This window comes from Leptinotarsa decemlineata, unplaced genomic scaffold (assembly GCF_025532065.1).
Source record: "Leptinotarsa decemlineata unplaced genomic scaffold, Ldec_3_MD MMD2_tig00001621_RagTag_RagTag, whole genome shotgun sequence".
Lineage (NCBI taxonomy): Eukaryota > Metazoa > Arthropoda > Insecta > Coleoptera > Chrysomelidae > Leptinotarsa > Leptinotarsa decemlineata.
In genome coordinates, this window is record NW_027412566.1 from 445,337 (window position 1) to 464,175 (window position 18,839).

The 18,839-nt window shown below is 34.0% G+C and overlaps 3 protein-coding genes across 3 annotated transcripts in view; 2 read left to right on the forward strand and 1 right to left on the reverse strand.

Moving 5' to 3' along the window:
* The window catches only part of LOC111503863 (calpain-D), a 32,681-nt gene extending 21,314 nt beyond the window's left edge, over positions 1–11,367 (reverse strand). Inside the window, exons 1-7 of the mRNA XM_074176113.1 lie at positions 11,014–11,367; positions 10,331–10,946; positions 8,943–9,352; positions 8,142–8,357; positions 7,185–7,270; positions 5,369–5,746; positions 4,368–4,751 (exon numbers count right to left, since the gene is read on the reverse strand). Of these exons, the coding sequence (XP_074032214.1) occupies positions 4,368–4,751; positions 5,369–5,746; positions 7,185–7,270; positions 8,142–8,357; positions 8,943–9,352; positions 10,331–10,946; positions 11,014–11,216 (2,293 nt within the window). The 5' untranslated portion in view covers positions 11,217–11,367. The remainder of the gene's footprint in view (positions 1–4,367; positions 4,752–5,368; positions 5,747–7,184; positions 7,271–8,141; positions 8,358–8,942; positions 9,353–10,330; positions 10,947–11,013) is intronic.
* Positions 11,368–12,175: 808 nt separating this feature from the next.
* Atg16 (Autophagy-related 16) lies at positions 12,176–18,655 on the forward strand. Its single transcript, XM_074176114.1, has 2 exons — positions 12,176–12,316; positions 16,357–18,655. Exon 2 carries the CDS (start codon positions 16,434–16,436, stop codon positions 18,072–18,074), a length of 1,641 nt encoding a protein of 546 aa, XP_074032215.1. The 5' UTR covers positions 12,176–12,316; positions 16,357–16,433; the 3' UTR covers positions 18,075–18,655.
* Positions 12,177–18,839, forward strand: part of LOC111509023 (proton-coupled amino acid transporter-like protein pathetic) — a 43,184-nt gene continuing 36,521 nt past the window's right edge. The window contains exon 1 of the mRNA XM_074176115.1: positions 12,177–12,316. Coding sequence (XP_074032216.1) covers positions 12,245–12,316 — 72 coding nt within the window. The 5' untranslated portion in view covers positions 12,177–12,244. The remainder of the gene's footprint in view (positions 12,317–18,839) is intronic.

An 18,839-nucleotide genomic window follows, 5' to 3' on the forward strand; every position in this document is an offset into this window, starting at 1 on the left:
AAAATCCCGTCAAATTGCCTGCCGCAGTTGGAACTCATGAATTGCAAAATCACGATACGTTAAAAAACCTTTTTGCCAACAAATTGTCTTCGAAAACACAAAATTCTTCAGAAGATTTTGCAGATTTCTGGAAATTGGTACCAAAAGCAGAATTTCGAGCAATAACTGACTTGGCGTTACAGTTTTTAAGTAGTTTTGGATTAACATATGTGTGTGAAAAGGCATTTTCAGACCTTAATTATGTAAAAAATATTTACCGCACATCCTCAACTGAGCAACATGTTTGTGACTTGTTACTATCAACATAGGATTTGTCGCCTAACCTAAGTAAATTATTAAAAGACAAACAATGGCTAAAATCACAATGATTGTATCAATGACTTACCTTAGATTTGGGAAGATACATACTTAAGTTCAATTTTTTTTCTTTATTTAGCTGCTAAATTTTAGCATAAGATACTCTTTGTTTGTTCATAATATTACCTAATAAACAAAAATTTTATTTTATTTCTTAATATTGGGTTTTTATTGCGCATGTCTTGAAAGTAAATGAAATAGGAATTGTCAATGGCCCGTCGTGAAGTCTGAATTCACCATTTAGCCCGACTGTTAAAAATGTTGAGCAGCCTTGGTATATAGGATGCAGTATGTAATGAAGATGAATCTTCTGCAAGTTCAGGTTTGAATATTAGATCAGAAAATTGTGAAACAGGGTGTGCTGAGTTTGAGAATTTTAATGATACACAAATGAAAATGTCAAAGGTTTTGCCAATATACAAAAAATAAGGGCTCTCGATCTGACTGTGCATTTTACAGGCCTATATCGCTACTTAGTCAGTTTTCTAAGATTATTGAATTCTGTTTCTATCAAAGATTATATGATTACTTTGAATCATTCAGAATATTTTCTTCTAGTCAGAATGATGATAGAAGAAATAAATCTACAGTTGATGCAATTGATCAACTCATTAAACATGCGCTGGAAATCTTGGAAAACAAACAGCAGACTCTAGGTTTTTTTTTATTTGAGCGAAGTTTTTGACCTAGTTGACTATGATATACTGTTACACAAATTGCAGTTTTATGGTATACGTGGCTCTGCATTGAATTGGGTTGGATCTGCATCTGGATAGTGTCAAACTGAAGCTGTGTAAACATATATATTTACTTCGTCGGTTAAAACAAACAGTCTCTCTTGATGTTTAAGCTTTTATACCACAGTTTAATTCAGACAGTAATTTCCTATGATCTTGAACAGTGGGGCTTATCAGCTGAAGCAGATGAAGTTTTTGTTATTCAGAAAAAGGTAATCAGAATTCTGGCCGGTGCATCTTCAAGTGAACACTGCAGACCATTATTAATTCGTTATAGTTTATTAACAATGCCTGGTTTGTATATCTACCAAACACTGATATACAGTGTGTAACAACGAAAACTTAACAGAGCCGTTTTTGAATATAAAAAGTAAGATTTTTAAGAAAAGCTCGGACAAGTCGATTTCTAATTAGAGGGGGACACCTTTCAGACAAATCAGATTTTTCGTAGTACGCACCTCCTCGGAGGGGTGCGTCCGACGACCCTTATTCAGATAGGGAAAGTAGGGCGAGTGGCACCTTGTTTTCAAGGTTTTTCGAATACCTTCACAACACTGTTAAAAGAAAATGTTTGTAACAATTAGTTTTCGAGATAATTTGAAGTTAAAATTGCCATGTTAATAATACATTATGCTTGTATGCCTAAATAAAAAAAATGTCGAGCAGTTCTTCTTATAAGTTTTTTGTTAAATAAAATCCCTTTTTTAAAATCAATACCCACTCCTCTTTTTCCAGTTTTCATTAGTACATTGTTCGATTGTTTTGTTTAAACGGGTCGTGTATTGTTATTTGTTTAAAAATGCCTTACACTACTGCTAAAAGGGTTTCAGTTATTGCTTTATTTTTTGGCAACGACCAAAATGCTAATAGAACAACAATTTTAATTAACGAGCAAAACCCTGGTAAACACCTAAGCAGAAATCACATTCTGGATTTGGTCACAAAATTCAGGGGGACAGGTTCGGTTTTAAATGAGAAAAGAAATGTTCAGAGAAGGGTAGTGAATGACGATAATGCGATAGGAGTGATTGGTCAAGTCATCGCCAATCCCAGGTTAAGTACCAGAGGTTTATCAGCAATGGCCAGAATAAGCCAAATGAGCGCATGGAGAATTCTTAAAAACCACAAATTCCATTAAATTAAACTTGCTCATGAACTCAATGAGGATGATTTTGACCGAAGACAGGAGTTTTGTGAGGGCATGAATGAGAGATTAATGCAAAATCCCGAGCTGCTTTATAACATCTGTTTTTCGGACCAAAGCTCATTTTATTTAAATGGTTGCGTGAACCGTCACAATTGGCGTTATTGGTCGGATGAAAACCCAAGACAATACGCAGAAATACATACCCAACATCCCCAAAAGTTGAATGTCTGGGCCGGAATATTAGGCAGTCATATTATGGGTCCATTTTTCAATGGTGGAAATTCAACGGGTGATTCTTATTTACAACTTCTTGAAGAGGCAATACAAACTCGTATAGTTAAAAAAAGTGAACATGATCCAAGATGTCAAGATGAATTTATCCATTTTCAACAAGACGGTGCACCAACCCATCCCAGTAGGTTCGAAATGTTTTGAATAATCAATTTGAAGGACAATGGATTGGCAGAAGAGGTCCAATTGAATGGCCAGCACGATCACCAGATTTAACACTACTGGACTACTTTTTGTGGGGATATTTAAAGTCTAAAGTTTATGCTACACAGCCAGCCAATTTGGATGAATGACGTCGTAGAATTATTGATGAATGCCGAGCTACAACTCCTGAGATGTTGAATAATGTAAGCAAAATTCGAAAAAAATCTTTATTGTTGCATGGAGAAAAATGGCGCACATTTTGAACATTTACTCTAAATTTCCTATGTGAGTTACCCTTATTAGGTGTTACTTTTTTTGTGTGTGCTTTAAAAACAATTATTGGGATTTATTAACCCAAAAACAGTTTTTTAAACTTTTCTATGTCATCAGCATTCAAGGAAATCAGCAAGTTGTATTCGTGTGGTAAGGGTGGTAACCAACCCCATCCCCCGAAAAAATCTCCTCGTAATAAACAAATAATTCTTACTTCATTACGAAATCAAATGAACACACAATTTGATTTATTTTAAAAAGATCTGAACTCAATAAAAATACCTTTAAATCTTCAAATTATCTCGAAAATTAATCGTTACAAAAATTTTCTTTCAACAGAGATGTAAAGGTATTCGAAAGACCTTTAAAACAAGGTGCCACTCGACCTACTTTCCCTATAACGGTCGTCGGACGCATCTCTCCGAGGGGGTGCGTACTACAAAAAATCTGATTAGTCTGAAAGGTGTCCCCCTTCAATTAGAAATCGACGTGTCCGAGCTTTTTTTAAAAATCTTACTTTTTATATTCAAAAACGGCTCTGTTAAGTTTTCGTTGTTACACACTGTATATAAAGAACAATATTTCAATTATTCCTAGAAATGAGCAAATCCATGAACATTTCACCAGAAATAACTCTCAGCTACATCAACCTTACAGTAGATTGACAGTATCAAAGAATCACCCCATGTGCATTGGGATTAAGCTATATAATAAGCTTAGTGAGGACATTAAATCTTCAAATATCAATGTCTTTAAAAGGCGACTCAAGATTTTTCTATTGCAAAAAGCATACTACTCTGCGGATGAGTTTCTCCTTGAATCTTAATTTGATTGTAGCTTATTAACTTTTTTTATGTATGTTTTATGTTTTATATTGACTGTTTTATCTTTTTTATGTTTGTTTGACCTGTTGAACCAGCCAGTATTTTATGATAATGTAATGTTTTCCTTGTCTAATGTGATTGTGAAGGAAAACTGATTCAATAAATATAAAAAAAAAGTTCTTGCATCAGCTTCTTAGAACTTGATGAACCTGTCGTACCTGTACCTATTTTCAGCGTATCTGTTTAAAATCTGTTTCCGTTAATCAGCTGTCACCCCCATACAAACGACAACTCTCAGAAGTTGAGAAACTTGTGCGAGCTAAGGACTAACGAGGTCTTACCTTTTAACGTGTGATTCCTAACACGATATGGTATGGTATGGTTCTGAACATTTTCAAATTAAGGTGTGAATTTTTTTTTCGCAAGTTTCAAAAAGTCCACATGAAAGAGCATTCTTTCAAGTGTCCGAAACCATCGTTAAGTCAAACTCATTTTTTGACAAGCTATGTACCTTTTTTCGGCGAACACCACATATACTTTTGGATCATGCCGTATATGAATGCGACAGCACTAATAGGTGAATGGAATAAAAACCTTGTGATATATCCGAGGGCTGCGGCCGCCTGAAAACAGCCCAGATCAAGTCTTTATCCTCTTCGACGACGATGTCTCTCAATCTTTTCCATTTGACAGTGTGGGAATCCTTCATTTCGACAGGATTGTAGTAAAGGCTACTTGGCATAGGTGGAAAATCGTCATCGAGGTAGCTCTGCTTCCTCAATTTACAATACTTAACAATATAATTCCAATGCTTGTTGCTCATCTCTTGTTGCGTCAGTCTAGCGGGATCTTTCGGGTGGGCGGACTTGACGTCTTCGCGCATCCTCTGACACATATCACAGATTTGTTGGGATTTGGTATTTTCGAAGGTGCAGATCATGCATTGCCAAGGCTGGTACGGACCCACTATTATCGAATCTGAAAGGAATACAGAGTTAAGACATCAAGAAAGAATATGATTAAAATCAAAATCATTTTCAAGGAACACTTTATTGTGGGATTTTCACCAAACAGTTTTACAAAGAAGGCAACACGTGTTTCGCTATACAATTGCTACCTTAGGTGTGTCTATACTAATTTTTATTAAGAGGGAAAATAATTTTTTAAATTATCCCCTGAAAAAATAACTCTTGGCCAAGGTCACGCTCGACTTTACTGATAAAAAAAAAATAAATAAATAAATTTCTCAATCGTTAGAGGTGTCACGTCACTTCAAGAATATTCCTCTCGATTTCCTGAGACTTCCATTGGCATATATAAGCACTACCAACAGGCAGATGGAGCTAGTCTAGTTGAAAGTGCGGTACGAAGTGAGCTACCGAAGCGATATACATTTGAGAATTATTCTGAAGTTCAGTTAAAGATTTTGTGTTGCATTAGCAGTGTAGTAGTGAAATGAAGTTCAGCTTAACTGTACAGTGTAGTCAATTATTGTCGAATCCGCGGGGAAAACGTGAAAATGAAGAAAATGAATGGTTTTTAACTGCTGGGTAGTAAATGCCATTATTATTATTATTTTTATTACTAAATCATACCTTTATCCAGATCTGTACGGAGGTTGATTTTGCCTCTCTCCGGCAACACGACTGGTTGGATTTTCGGACTCGTAGTGATCCTGGAATGATTCCTTCTCCCTTTGCCCCCATGTCTGGGCGAAGGACTTCTCGAAGGTGCTGGTTCCGATCCGATCCGTTCGGTGTTGCATGCTTTACAGGCGGGTATCGTGAGCGAATTTTTCAAAGTACATTTCGAGCAAGACCAAAACTGTCCCTTCTTCAAAGTCATCTCTTGATGCAACGATACAGATCGAAGTTTTGAACCAAAACAAGCCTCGCAGACCAGCGAACGGTCACTATTCACTAGCGTACACTTCTTGCAAGTCCAGTTTTGTTCCTCGCTGGGACTAGAAGCTTCTGAAATTTTTTAGTAAAATTTCATTTTCAGTAATAATAATCTTTATTCACCATTTTAAATACATGGGTTGTATATGGTGGTAATCATGTGGTACCCCTCTTACACCTGATCTATAAATCTTAGATAGTAACAGTTCATGGTCTACACAATCAAAAGCACGTGAGAAATCTATAAAAAAGCCCATGACACATTTTTTCCTGTCGAGAACATTAACAATTCTCGACTGAAATTCACATAGGGCTGACTCTGTACTCTTGGATTTAGTGAAACCGTGCTGTGAGGATGACAATAGTTTGTTTTGTTCGTAAAACATAGTCAACTGTTGTTCTCGATTCAACTCAAATGGCTTGGAGTGACTCGACAGTAGGCTTATTGCTCTATAATTGTATAGGTCATTCACATCACCTTTTTTAAATAATGTATAATGTATAAGAGTTCCTTGCAAAAACTGAACGTAATACAGAACTATATTCTGAAAATAATCTTGAAGAAAAAAGATCATATCACACTAATATTATTTATTCAGAAAATCTTAGTAATATTCGAACATTATACTTTCATAGTTTATGAAACAAAACATTTTATAATTATGTTCACACAGTTTATATTACTAGAATTACAACAAACGAATTACTTCACACTCCAAAATTCAATAAAAATATTTTTCATTGCTTTTTAACTTATACATTACCTAAAATTTGTAATATTCTACCCCTGAGGATAAAACGTATTCAAAATTATAAAACCTTCTCTGTAGAATCAAAAAAAAATATTTTCGAAAATTACTTTGAATTTATCAAAATATTAGAACATCAATAGATACACTGCCACTAAATTGTTTCCTGTTTCTCTGTACACAACTGTACTTTTATATTAATTAGTATTACTTTGTAGCATAACACAAGTCTTTCTTTACTTTACTTTATATACTTCAATTACTGTCTTTATATCTCTATCTTCGTTAGTGTTTTATTCTTATATTCTGTATTTTTGTGTATCAATTAAATGAAAAAAAAATTAAATTAAGTTGAAATTTTTATGTTCAAATAAAAAAATTGAGAAGTGAAAAACACATTCAGGGTCAAAACTTCATGTCCTGATGACACCAACTCGGTTGGTGAAACGCACGACAAAAAGAGTGGCGTAGAGAACGTATTTGTGCTGAAAAAAAAATTGTTATCATTGTTCTCAACCAAATACATGTATTTATAAAAATACATTTTTAGAAATACAATAATGTATTCATAAAAACATTTTTATGAATACAAGAATGTATTTATAAAAATACATTTTTATAAATACAAGAATGTATTTATAAAAATGCATTTTTGGTTGAGAACCCTATTCTCATGATATTTAAAAAAAATATTTAGTACTGTCATGCAATACCCATCTTTCACACAACCGGACAAAATATGTGTATGTCAAAATACTAACCTGACAACAGTTGAAAGTCATCATCCAGATCCTGATCCAATGTTGCAATGGGAACCTGAAGCTTAACATCACTCCAATTGATTGCTCTAAAAATAAATGATAACGGATGATGACCAAAATAATTTTGTTACATTAAAAATATAAATGATCCAAAGCATTTCCTATGAATAGGTCATAGTCAAAATAGGAATGTTGACTATTTTTGGGAAAGCGTTCGAAACCATGATAACCATTGTGGATACTAACAATCGAAACGTCGTGAAGTAACTTGCGTTTGGAATCTTTTAATTTTTTTAAATTTTCATTCCATGTTGATTCAACAAATTACCTAATGCAATTAAAAATAGCCCATCTCTAAACATTTTCAAAAATAAACTGAAGAAATTTGTTTTAAATGTACAAATATGATATGTATTATGTCTTTGTTACCTGTAGCTGTAATTTGTATACCTAATTCCATTCATCTAATGTTCGTTATATATTTCAAATAATTATGCAATTTATCTTTCTACATGTTGCATTGAAATTTTTTGAATGTGTAATGTTGCTGTTTTTGTAGTTATGTCTTTAAAAATATTTTATTGAACTTATGTTTGTCATACATTCAAGTCATTTCTATATGTAACACATACCTTGTTTTTTTTTATTTCTACCATTCTAGTTGATTTGTATATTATTAGGATATCCTATTTAAATAAAGATCTATCTATAAAGATCTATCTATCTATATATTTTTTTTAATTTTCATCCCGTGTTAATATTTAAATTTTTTTGGTTGTTGCTTGTATTTTATTTCATTGTAATTTCAGTTTTTTTGCTTAATATAATTGTTATTTTTCAGCTAATCTCTTTAATTTTTTACAGATTCTTTCAGGCATTTCAAATCAATTTATATATATGACATTGAAAACACCTTTTTTTCTTTTTCATTCTGTTTACCGTTGAACAAAAACTTACTTGTGTGAAGAACCTGAACCTGTCAAGCTTCTATCTTCAGTCACAGTTACCGTGCAGGGCTGATTCAAAGATGGTGGTGATCTCCAGCTTTTACAGATGTCGCATTTGTCAACACAAAAACCGTTGTAAGCAAAAGAGCATTGCCGACAAGTCCATCGCCTCTCGTTAACGGTCCAACTCAATTTCGCAGTATTGTTTTGCTTCATAACTTGCATTCTGAAATTTATGAAATTCATAAGGACAAATTTTTTTATACAAATAGGTAACTTTTTTTCTTCATACTCAGAAACATATTGCACTGTTTCAGACTCCTCAGTAGATCACCAATGTACTTAATCTATTGAAAACACGTTTTCCTCATCAGGACAAAAATTAGGAAGAGAGAATTTGGATAGTGTCTATAAATAATCGACTTTTCAGAAAGATGAAGACTCAACATTTCAAGTTCTTCCATACGAACCAAAATACACACAAATTTTTGTGAAATTGAATATGAAAGTGGCTTTCAAATTGCTTGTACAATTCAACAAGTGTTGGGCAAGACAAGAAGACGGAAAGTAAATAAATATCACGAAATAAGTTGTGAGGATTGTGTTGAAAAATATGTTGGTCAAACTGAGTGTACTATGATAACTCGCTGCAAGGAACATGTTCACATATTCGGTTCCATTTTTGTAGTATATTTGTAAAAAATTCAAATGCAATGAATGCTTGACTGAAGCAGAAATTGATGCTGAAGTTAATTTTCGAATAAAGTTGTTATTAAAAATAAAGTTCCATAATTTGAAAGGTACTACTTACATCTTCTCGTGCTGCTCCAAGTCGAAGTTTGAATTTTTCTTCTGCGCATCAATAATGCTGTGATTCTCATAGAAATGCTTTTCATTATCAGGGTCTGAGATTCCAATATAAGTATACAGAGTATTATTTGTTGTCTCCTTAGGAGAACTATCACATACTTCCCTACCGACAATTTTCCTCTCCATACTGTTAAGCTTTTCGAACACAGGTGGATATTGAGATGATTGTATGTCAACCATTGACGTGCTAGACCTGGGAACGGTCAGTAGCGAAGAACTACTTTCAAGGCTTCTACGGTTTATATTCGGAATATGCAGCTTTTGTGTCGAAGGTAATTCAGAAAAAGATCTTCTGTAAATCGGTTTGAGATCGTGACTACGCAAGCTTTCGTTATCTGTCCAATTGTCGACCTACAAAAAAGTCAATCAATCAAGTACACTTTATTGTCTGAAGGTATTATCTCATTGATCAAGTTATTCAGAATTCTAAAAACTAAATGAATTCATTCACAACCTTAGCATGCAAACTAAATAAAATACAGATTCACAAAAAAAATTAATAAAAACAACGTTGGGCTTTCCAGTGTTGGGTGAATACCCCATTCAAATTTAGGGACCCATGAGAATCTTGTTTCCACTGAAGAGTTTTCAAAACTGCAACAAGTGTTTCAATATACAAAACTTCCTCAGGCATATTGATACTAACTAAATTCTACCTAAAAAGTGCTTCATATAATTTAAGAATTTGAATGAGATGGCCTTCTATATACTTAATGACTAAGAAATTAACCTGAGTTTTGGTTTGAACTGATTACAAACTCAAACATTAGGAAAGACATTTTACAAACTCATTTAAATAGATATCATGTAATAAATCAAAATAACCTTAGTTTACATATCATCTGATTACCAATTTTTCCATCAGAAAAAAGATTTAATAAAAGGGAGTATTCAATAATAATAATTATAATAAAAAGTATTTATTGTGTCATAAAATACAAAATTACACACAAAGGTTATTTTGGAACTTATGAAAAAAGGTACACAATGTAAACCTCACCTTAAGACTATTCAGAAAAATTAATGATGAACTGAATATCCAGCAAAAAAATGTTATAAGTAAAAATCCATCATTTGAATTTCAGAAATGCTTATGGTTATCCCTGTGTAGATTTGGGAAAATAAAACCTTAACTATGATTCCAATATTATAAAAAAAAAACAGAGAAAAGAAGACTAAAAAAACACATATATAATATAACAATAAATGATAACAAGAAAAGAATACAGTTCTATAGGCATAGAAAGTTTCAAGCGGCAAGCATGTACATGTAACTCAAAATAGGCAAAGATAGAGAATCAATGTATATTCTGAGACAAAAATCATTACCTTGATTATGACACTAGGTTTTATATTGCTATTTAAATCAGGAGAGAATGGCGACTCGCAAGCTTCGCACTGTGTCAAGTTAGCACTATTCAATAAAGTGCACTTATTACAGGTCCATGTGCCTCTCGGTAACAAACTTTTTACCGTCCACATGTAATTATTGGTGGGATGTACACTGTTTATACCACTAGCAGTAGTTCTTATATTTTTTGGTTGTTGGCCGTCTATTTTTGAATCACAGCTGCTTTTTTGAGCCACAGAACAACTCAAACTTTTAATAAAAGATAAAGACTTGTTTCTCTGGCATTTACACATTGGTGGTCTATCACAATTCAGAATATCAAAATTTCGATAGTTTTCTACGGGTGTCAGCGAACAGATCTTACAAGGAGACTCTGTTAGGTTCATTTTTAGCAAAAAATTACTACACAGGATACATTGGATTGTGCAAGTCCAGAAATAAATCTCGCAAATCTCGCAGTAAGTTTTTGAAGATAAACAAGGTAAGCTTGAGTACTTTTTCAAACCAAAATATGAATTTTCAGTAGTTTTTGATGAAGTCGAGGAAAGAACTTTGCATTTAATCAAACTACTACAGTACCCATCACCTAAAGCACTGAAAAAAATTGACCCACATTATTGATCTTTTAATGAATGGTCGGAAATATTTTTAATAATCTTACCTTTCTGAATTTTTCTCGGCTACAGATTTTGTTCGACGAATTACTGTACAATTATTGTCACTTCCTAGTGTATCAAAAAATGGGTTCCTTTCGATCGAATTCACCCTTTTTGTTCCACATCGAATGCATGTCAGTTGTTCTGTGGGATTAATTAAACTGCAAAAAGTGCAATGCCACTGCAGCACAGACGCAATCGCTCCCATGGTAGATGGTACATGGCTACAAGACCCATTAAACAAAATATGCGGTTGGCTTTCAAGAATCACAAACAGCTGATGTTTTATTGATATTTTGAAAAACTACCATAACTGACTTGACAATGAAATGTCGATCACACAAACAAACCTCGTTGCCCGCATGCGCGAATTCGATGATATGTTCGTTGTATTTTACTCGAAGAACAAAACTTTGGTGTTCCTTCTTTGACAAGTACAATGGGAATTTGGGAATATATTCAAATTTAGTTTTGTTAAATCTTATTTGATATATTATATCGCCATTCCGAATATTAATATAAATGGATTGTTGGAGGGAGTATATAAAATATGAATAGATTTTTGTTTTGACTCAATGTGCCTGAACTGAATGGAAGCAAAAGTCAATTTATATATATAGAGAGAGATAGTGATACTTTTGTTTCAGAAATACTGATTAGCTGATCCTTAACGGTGAAACTAGAGTAACCTCAATGTTTTTCTGTTCTTTATTAATAAATGAAGAAATAGAAGACAGAGATATACTGTTGTACAACAATTTCATCAATGGAAAACGCTGTAAGGAAATGTAAATAAATAATGAAATATTTGACAGTTGAAGGTACTTGGAAGTGTTATCATCTGAGAATTACTATTTCATCTGAAGCGAAAAAAAAGTAAAAAGCCAAATTGAAAAATTGATAAGGTGAGTTCGTGATTGCCAAATATTAGTAATGACCAAATTAAATATTTGGCAAATATGCAATTTGGCAGTTCATCACCTTAAGCAAATAAGTACTCTTTGATGAATTTTGAGTTTTGAAGTAAACATTGAACATTTTTTGGATATATATTTATAGTTGTCCTCTTTTTTGTGCTTTAACATTATTCAGTCGTAGTAACGAAAATATATGTTCTTTTCAGGTTATTTCTAAGAAGATTCGAAACATCATAAGTGAATACAGCTATGGCAGTACCACTGAAGGAATCATCTGTAAATATCTCATTTCAGTAAAAGTGTCGCATGTGTTGCTTGCATGGATATGTTTAGGGAGTTGTACCAATTGCACGAAACTCATATCTTTACGACACTATGCCGCTTCTCACAGGTAAACGATAGCTACTTACATTGATTTATGAAACACAACCAGTAATATAAAGTTTTTCAAATTATACAATCACAAATTACAATCAGTTCCTCACGTTATTTATGAAGGTTAGCATAGACCTCTTTTGAGGTATGAAACTGTTTTTCAAGTACAAAGGTAGCTGATTAAGGGAAGATAAATGACTATTTACTTTGTCAGATTGTTCTTTGAGACCTCCAAAAATCAAATACAATAAAGTAAAATAGAATTATACAGAAAAGTTCTTCTTAAAAATTATCGTTTGCTAAAAAGTTGCTATTGTCAATGCAAAAAACAAAATTATATACAGGGTGTTCGAAAACATTAAAATAAGAGTTTGTATGTTGGTCCAAAGTAGATGCATTGCAACCCGTATTGTGGCTTATATCTTTTCAAACTTGACCAAATAAATTCAGCTTTTCAACGAAGCCAATTACTTCATTTCGTGAGTGATCTCAGGTCAGATGGCAAAAGTGTTTAATTTACACTTGTGGATGAATTGCATTTTTAACTTTTCAGACCTCCTTATAAAACTTTTTATTTTTTTCATCGCCAATCATATTTTTTGGCAAGTAAAAATTTCTGATAAACAAACACTTTTCTTCGAGAAATTACATTTTTGTACATTTCTCCTCTTGTCTATCACATCGTAGGATTTACTGTACATCATGAATTCATACACACATTGTATGAACGTTTTCAAAAACATACATGCAACATTGCAAGCTCTCACAATATTTTGTTCTAGGAAGCATAGTTAGGAAGAATTACTTGTTTACTTACTGGATGAAAGCATGTATATTGTCATGTTCAAAATGTTGTTTACAAATGTCGCCTTATATATATCGACATGCATTTTATTGATTCAACACGATAAAGTTATTCATATTCCCAATAAACACTCTTTCAGAATATGATTTGTATACCTCGAAACAGTGTATCAGTTGGCCTTACTTGTTTTGGATAGTTGGGGACTTTTCCATAAAAAAATAATCTAAATTTTGCTACGTTTCTACTCCAAACAATCTACTTTTTCTCTATTGTCAATATATCTGAACGATAGAAAACTACAGTGTCATAGACAGATTTGTATCCACGAAGATGTTTTGCTTACATCTTGACTGTTATCAGAAGAAATGTTCATAAGTCAAGATGAAAATACACTGAAAATTGGATAACTATTGAAAAAAAAACTACTCCATAATGAGCATTTTTCAAGAATGTTAATATATTTGTAGTTTTTCCCAAGATAAGTAGATAAATATTAAGAATACTCTCTCTGGAAACTCTGATTTTGGTGAAATATTATTATTCCATCCAGCCTCAGAAAAAATGACTTGTCTATGATGAATCAATAGGTTCTTAAGACTACCACTCTTAACCCTTTAGTTTGTCTCGGAGTATATCACTGCTATAAGAAGAAATAAACTAGTACTTCATCTTATGTATAAAAGCAATCAGAGGAAGGGCCTGAATGGTGAGAGTCTCTTTCAAGAAAACATTTTTTCGGTTTTAATTTTCTCAAACTCACTATGAAGTTTATTACAAATTTATGATTCCACGTGTTACTTCATATTAGAATATGAAATATAATGATTTGTTTGCTGCATAAAAATAGTTTTTTGTGGGTGTGCTTACAAATTTAGTACCTTGGTTGGTCTTGTCAAACTCTTCTTAGACGAATTAAAACATCCAGAGATGTTTCAGAGATGAATCCATTAGAATACGTCTAACCAAAATTCCTGCCATTTGGATATATGGATAGTTGAGAAGAATCATGAGATTGTGGCTTTCAAATTTTTCGAACCGCAATATCCATTTTATTAACACACCCGTATTTCCAACAATTTCGACACAATTGCTTGACCCCACTGATACTTGTTCAATTGAATATTGTAAAAGTTTTTATTAACGTAACATCTTTATGTTAAGGTAACACTTCTTTTAGTGTCCAAGATACATTTCTTATTTATAATTAACCCCAACGGTTTATTGATTATAAAAAATAAAGACATCAAATATACGAGGAAAAATATGTGACATTTTCAAGAAACGATTATTCAGTAAGTTCATAGAAAGGAATTTGGATGAGGAGGCTAACCACAAGAAATTTGTAATCTTGTGGTAGATTATATGTCAACCACCAAATAACGGAAAGAATTTACTCATCATTTTCCACAGTCAGTCACGGCCAATACCTTGAAAATGTTGTTGTTTTGAGTTCTTCACACATTCCCGGATGACATGTTTCCACTGTTTATAAAAGAATATACTCTATGAGCAAAACCACAGAATTGGAATCAACTTTAACTGAGAAGGCTCATTTGCTAATTCTAAACTCTAAACCGGGACACGTTTTCCTAGACATTACTTTCCTTCAGCAGGACATAAGAGATCACTAAATTATAATATTTTATATTCTACAAACAAAACGTATTATTTGCAGGTTGATGAGATGATTTTAGTAGGCTAGATTCAACTACATAAATCCCTAATTTACTAATAAAAACAGGTAAAAATAGGTCAACAAATTAATGATTGTTACATGTTAATTTTTCTAGAGTGACTGATAATAATAATCTGGTAAGAACATATTAAGCAAAGGTGGGGTTATCCAAATCATGCCAATTAGTCATTAGATATTGGTAATTTTTGATTTATTACTTTTCATAATTTCCAGAGAATTGAGTATCAAACCTTTCATGTGCAAATGGAAAGTTTTAAATTCATGATTGCCTTCTGTAAGGAGGCAACTAGCATAAGTTGAATTCATTTTTCCATTCTGGAAACTTTACATGTTCTTTCATTCGATTTTTAAATGTTCCTTCAGATTGACCAATGTAAAACATCGGCATGAATCCACGTGGCAATTTATGAACTTATGATCTATGTAATACTGAACTCTTGTCTTATATATTTTCAATATATAAGCTCAAGTTCTTATTGGTTTTGAATGGTATATTTACACCTTTATCGTTTAAGAAATCAGAACTCTTCATACTAGATTGATATAGAGTTTCGCAAAAGTGTCAGCTGTTTATAAATGGTTGTGTGGTTACATAGGTAAAAGTGGGAGAACATTCGAAGCACGAATGAAAGAACATAGAAACAGTTTGCATAATGGAAAAATGAATTAAATGCGTACTACTCACTTTGATACAGAAGAAGTTCAATCATGAATTCAAAATTCTTCAATTGCAGAAGAAAGGTTTTTACTCAACCTTCTGAAAAATATGGAAATCAAATAATTCGAGATCCCAATATCTAATGTAGATCATGAAATATCGGCCAATTACATTCAGTTATTTTCTAAAATTGTTTCATTATTCGTTATACATGAGATACGTGAGTAATACGTGAGATTTTTCTCTCAATAGTTTGCAAACACGCAACACAAGTTTCACTATACCATAGCTTCTTCAAAATTCTTTCAAAATTAGAAAAGTACACGAGAAGCTACACTAGAATATGTTGACAATTTACTTAACGATGCCTAGAGAGACATATCCTATCCCTAAACATATCCTTATCCCTAAACACGATAAAAGAGTTTGGTGAACAAGCTACCAAATTGTATGGTAACTGAGTGAGAAAGCAACTACATTTCAAAATTTTATCTAATCTGATGCATGAATAACGAAGTTTTTTTCGTGACTACTCAAAGAAGAGTTTCAAGTGAACATAATCACATGAAATAAATACAACTACCAAACCTCATAATTTTTCATCTGTCCAACAAAATAAAAAAAATAATTAACCAAAAATTCTTGTAATGCTCTTAAGATTTTTGGATATTCCACAGTTACTAGCAGTAAATATTTCAGTCAGGAAAGTTAATCATTCGGATACAAAAACAAAGTTTTAAGTAAACAATCTAATTTTTTTTTGGTTTTTAGAACTGATTATATTTAGTGCAGTTTTCAGTGTGATGGTGATTGTGATAATTAAAAGAGTTTGTGTTACTGTTTTGTGAGAAAACTCTAAACGAATACAGGTGTGTAACTTGCTTTAATTTGTTTTAGATCCAATTATGATTCCTCTAATTGGACAGCACACTTAGACAAATTGTGGAGCTAGGCAGTGTGTAATAGTAGTAATAATGGCCACGGATTGGAGGAACTCTATAGTGAGTCAAGTGCAAAAAAGGAATCGTCGAGAAACTGACATATTTCAGGATTTGATTGTCCAGCACAATAAAATTTTCGAGAATTTAAATACTCTCTATTCGGAAAACTTGCAATTGTCCATCCAGATCGAGAAGTTGAAGACAGAAGGACCGGGCAGCTCGGGTTCCATCTCGAATTACAGCGAGGTGAGATACCAAGAACGAATACAGCAACTAGAACAAAAATTGCTCTCTCAGGCTGAAGAACTCGCCGAGTTGCACAGAAGGAAAGGGGAAAACTCCCAGCAAATCATCGACCTAACGGCCGCTATTCAAGAAAAGGACAAAGCCATAGCCTCGAGGGATGTCCGCCTGGCAGAAAACACAGCCACCATCGTCCGACTGGAGGCGGAAGTTTCTCTCCTACACAAATCCAAAAACGAACTCCACTACCTGAACGACACACTCAGAGATGAGCACCAAGCCCTGCAAATGCTGTTCAACTCGGTGGAAGAAAAGCTGCGCAAGCTGCAAGAGGAAAATGGCCAGATGGTCGAGCGTCTGATCAAATATAAGGCGAAAGACGCCGACAAAATGAACGAGGAGAATGACAACTTCCTCAAAAAGAGGTTCGCCCGGATGCAGAAGGACATTGAGGACGCATGCAGGGAGGGCAGGGGAAGTTCCCCAGAAGAATTGACAGAGGGTTACGGTCCGGTGTGTACTTCGAGTTTACCTTCAAGGATAAATTCGAGGATTGATGCGCACGAAGGGGAAGTAAGCGCCGTCAAGTGGAGCCCTCTGGACAAAGTACTCGCAACCGGAGGTGCGGACAGGAAAGTCAAGCTGTGGGAGGTTACGAAGGGATCGTGCGAGAGCAAAGGGGTCCTCATCGGGAGTAACGCGGGTGTCATGGCGATCGACTTTGACTCGTCCGGGTCATTGATCCTGGCTGCTTCGAATGACTATGCGACCAGGGTGTGGACCGTGTCGGATCAGAGGCTGCGCCACACTTTGACGGGGCACTCCGGCAAGGTCATGGCGGCCAAGTTCCTGGGCGAGGCCTCCAAGGTCGTGACGGGCAGCCACGATCGCACCCTGAAGATATGGGACCTCAAGAGTAGAGCCTGCATAGAAACTAAGTTCGCTGGTTCCAGCTGCAACGATCTCGTCACTGTCGACAGTTCCGGTTCGATAATCATCAGCGGGCACTTCGACAAGAGCATCCGCTTTTGGGACATCCGATCTGAGACGAGCACGAACAATGTCATTCTTAATGGTAAAGTAACCTCGTTGGACTTGACCAGGGACTCGAAGTATCTCGTTTGCTGTGTCAGGGACGATACGTTGAAGCTCCTCGACTTGAGAATGAACCAGGTAGTGACTCTGTTCGGGTGCGATGGCTTCAAGGTCGGTTGCGACTATGCAAGGGCGACTTTCAGTCCTGATGGGCAGTATATTTCGGTCGGCTCGGCGGATGGTAGCGTTTACGTGTGGGGGATGGCTAGCGCAAAAGTCGAGACCATTCTGAAAGAGCACGGGTCCGCGGTAACGGCGACGTCTTGGTATCCTTTCGGGTCTTATCTCGCCAGTGTCGACCGGTCGAGGAAAGCAATTATCTGGAGTGATATTTAGAATGTGACATATATAGTTATGGCGGCAATTGTATGATACTTTTGGATTATAATTTAGGTGCTGAGAATAGGGTTAGGAGTTCGGGAAAAAAACTGGCGTTTCAATTAACCTTTTTTTAATTAATAATTTCGGAACACAACTCACATTTTTTTATCGGCACTCACAATACAATTATTTTATAATGGGTGCATCAGATTTGTGGTGTTTTAAAAATCAAATCGTTTAGGATGAAAATATATATAATTGAGTTAGTGTGCGAAGATTTTATTAAGAACAAAAAGTGATATATTCTCAAGAAATTACACGTTCAAGATTTTTACAATTATTACATAATTATTAGCTTCTGATTTTCAAAAGACGATTTTTGTACCTACAAATTATTTACTGTGTGCAATCACTTTATAACAAATTATATTGAATATGATGAATAACTTCATTTGCAAAAGGAGAGTTGTCCATGGACGAACTAATAATTTTTTTTGTATATTTGTTCAGAGTTCACTTTACCTTAACAGATCGTTTGAGCTAAGAAAAACTAACCTAAAAAATGTATGTATTAAAATTAGATTTTTCAAATTATATTCCAGTGTTATATTTTATTCAATCATAGGAAAATTGATTTCAATGATACAACTGAAAATGAATGAAAAATAAAGGAATGGTTCTTTTACAATGATATGAAAAACATAATGAGTTACACATATTCTAATTTTTATTTTAAAATATAGAATATTTTCCATAACATAGTTTAGTTCAGGGGAACAT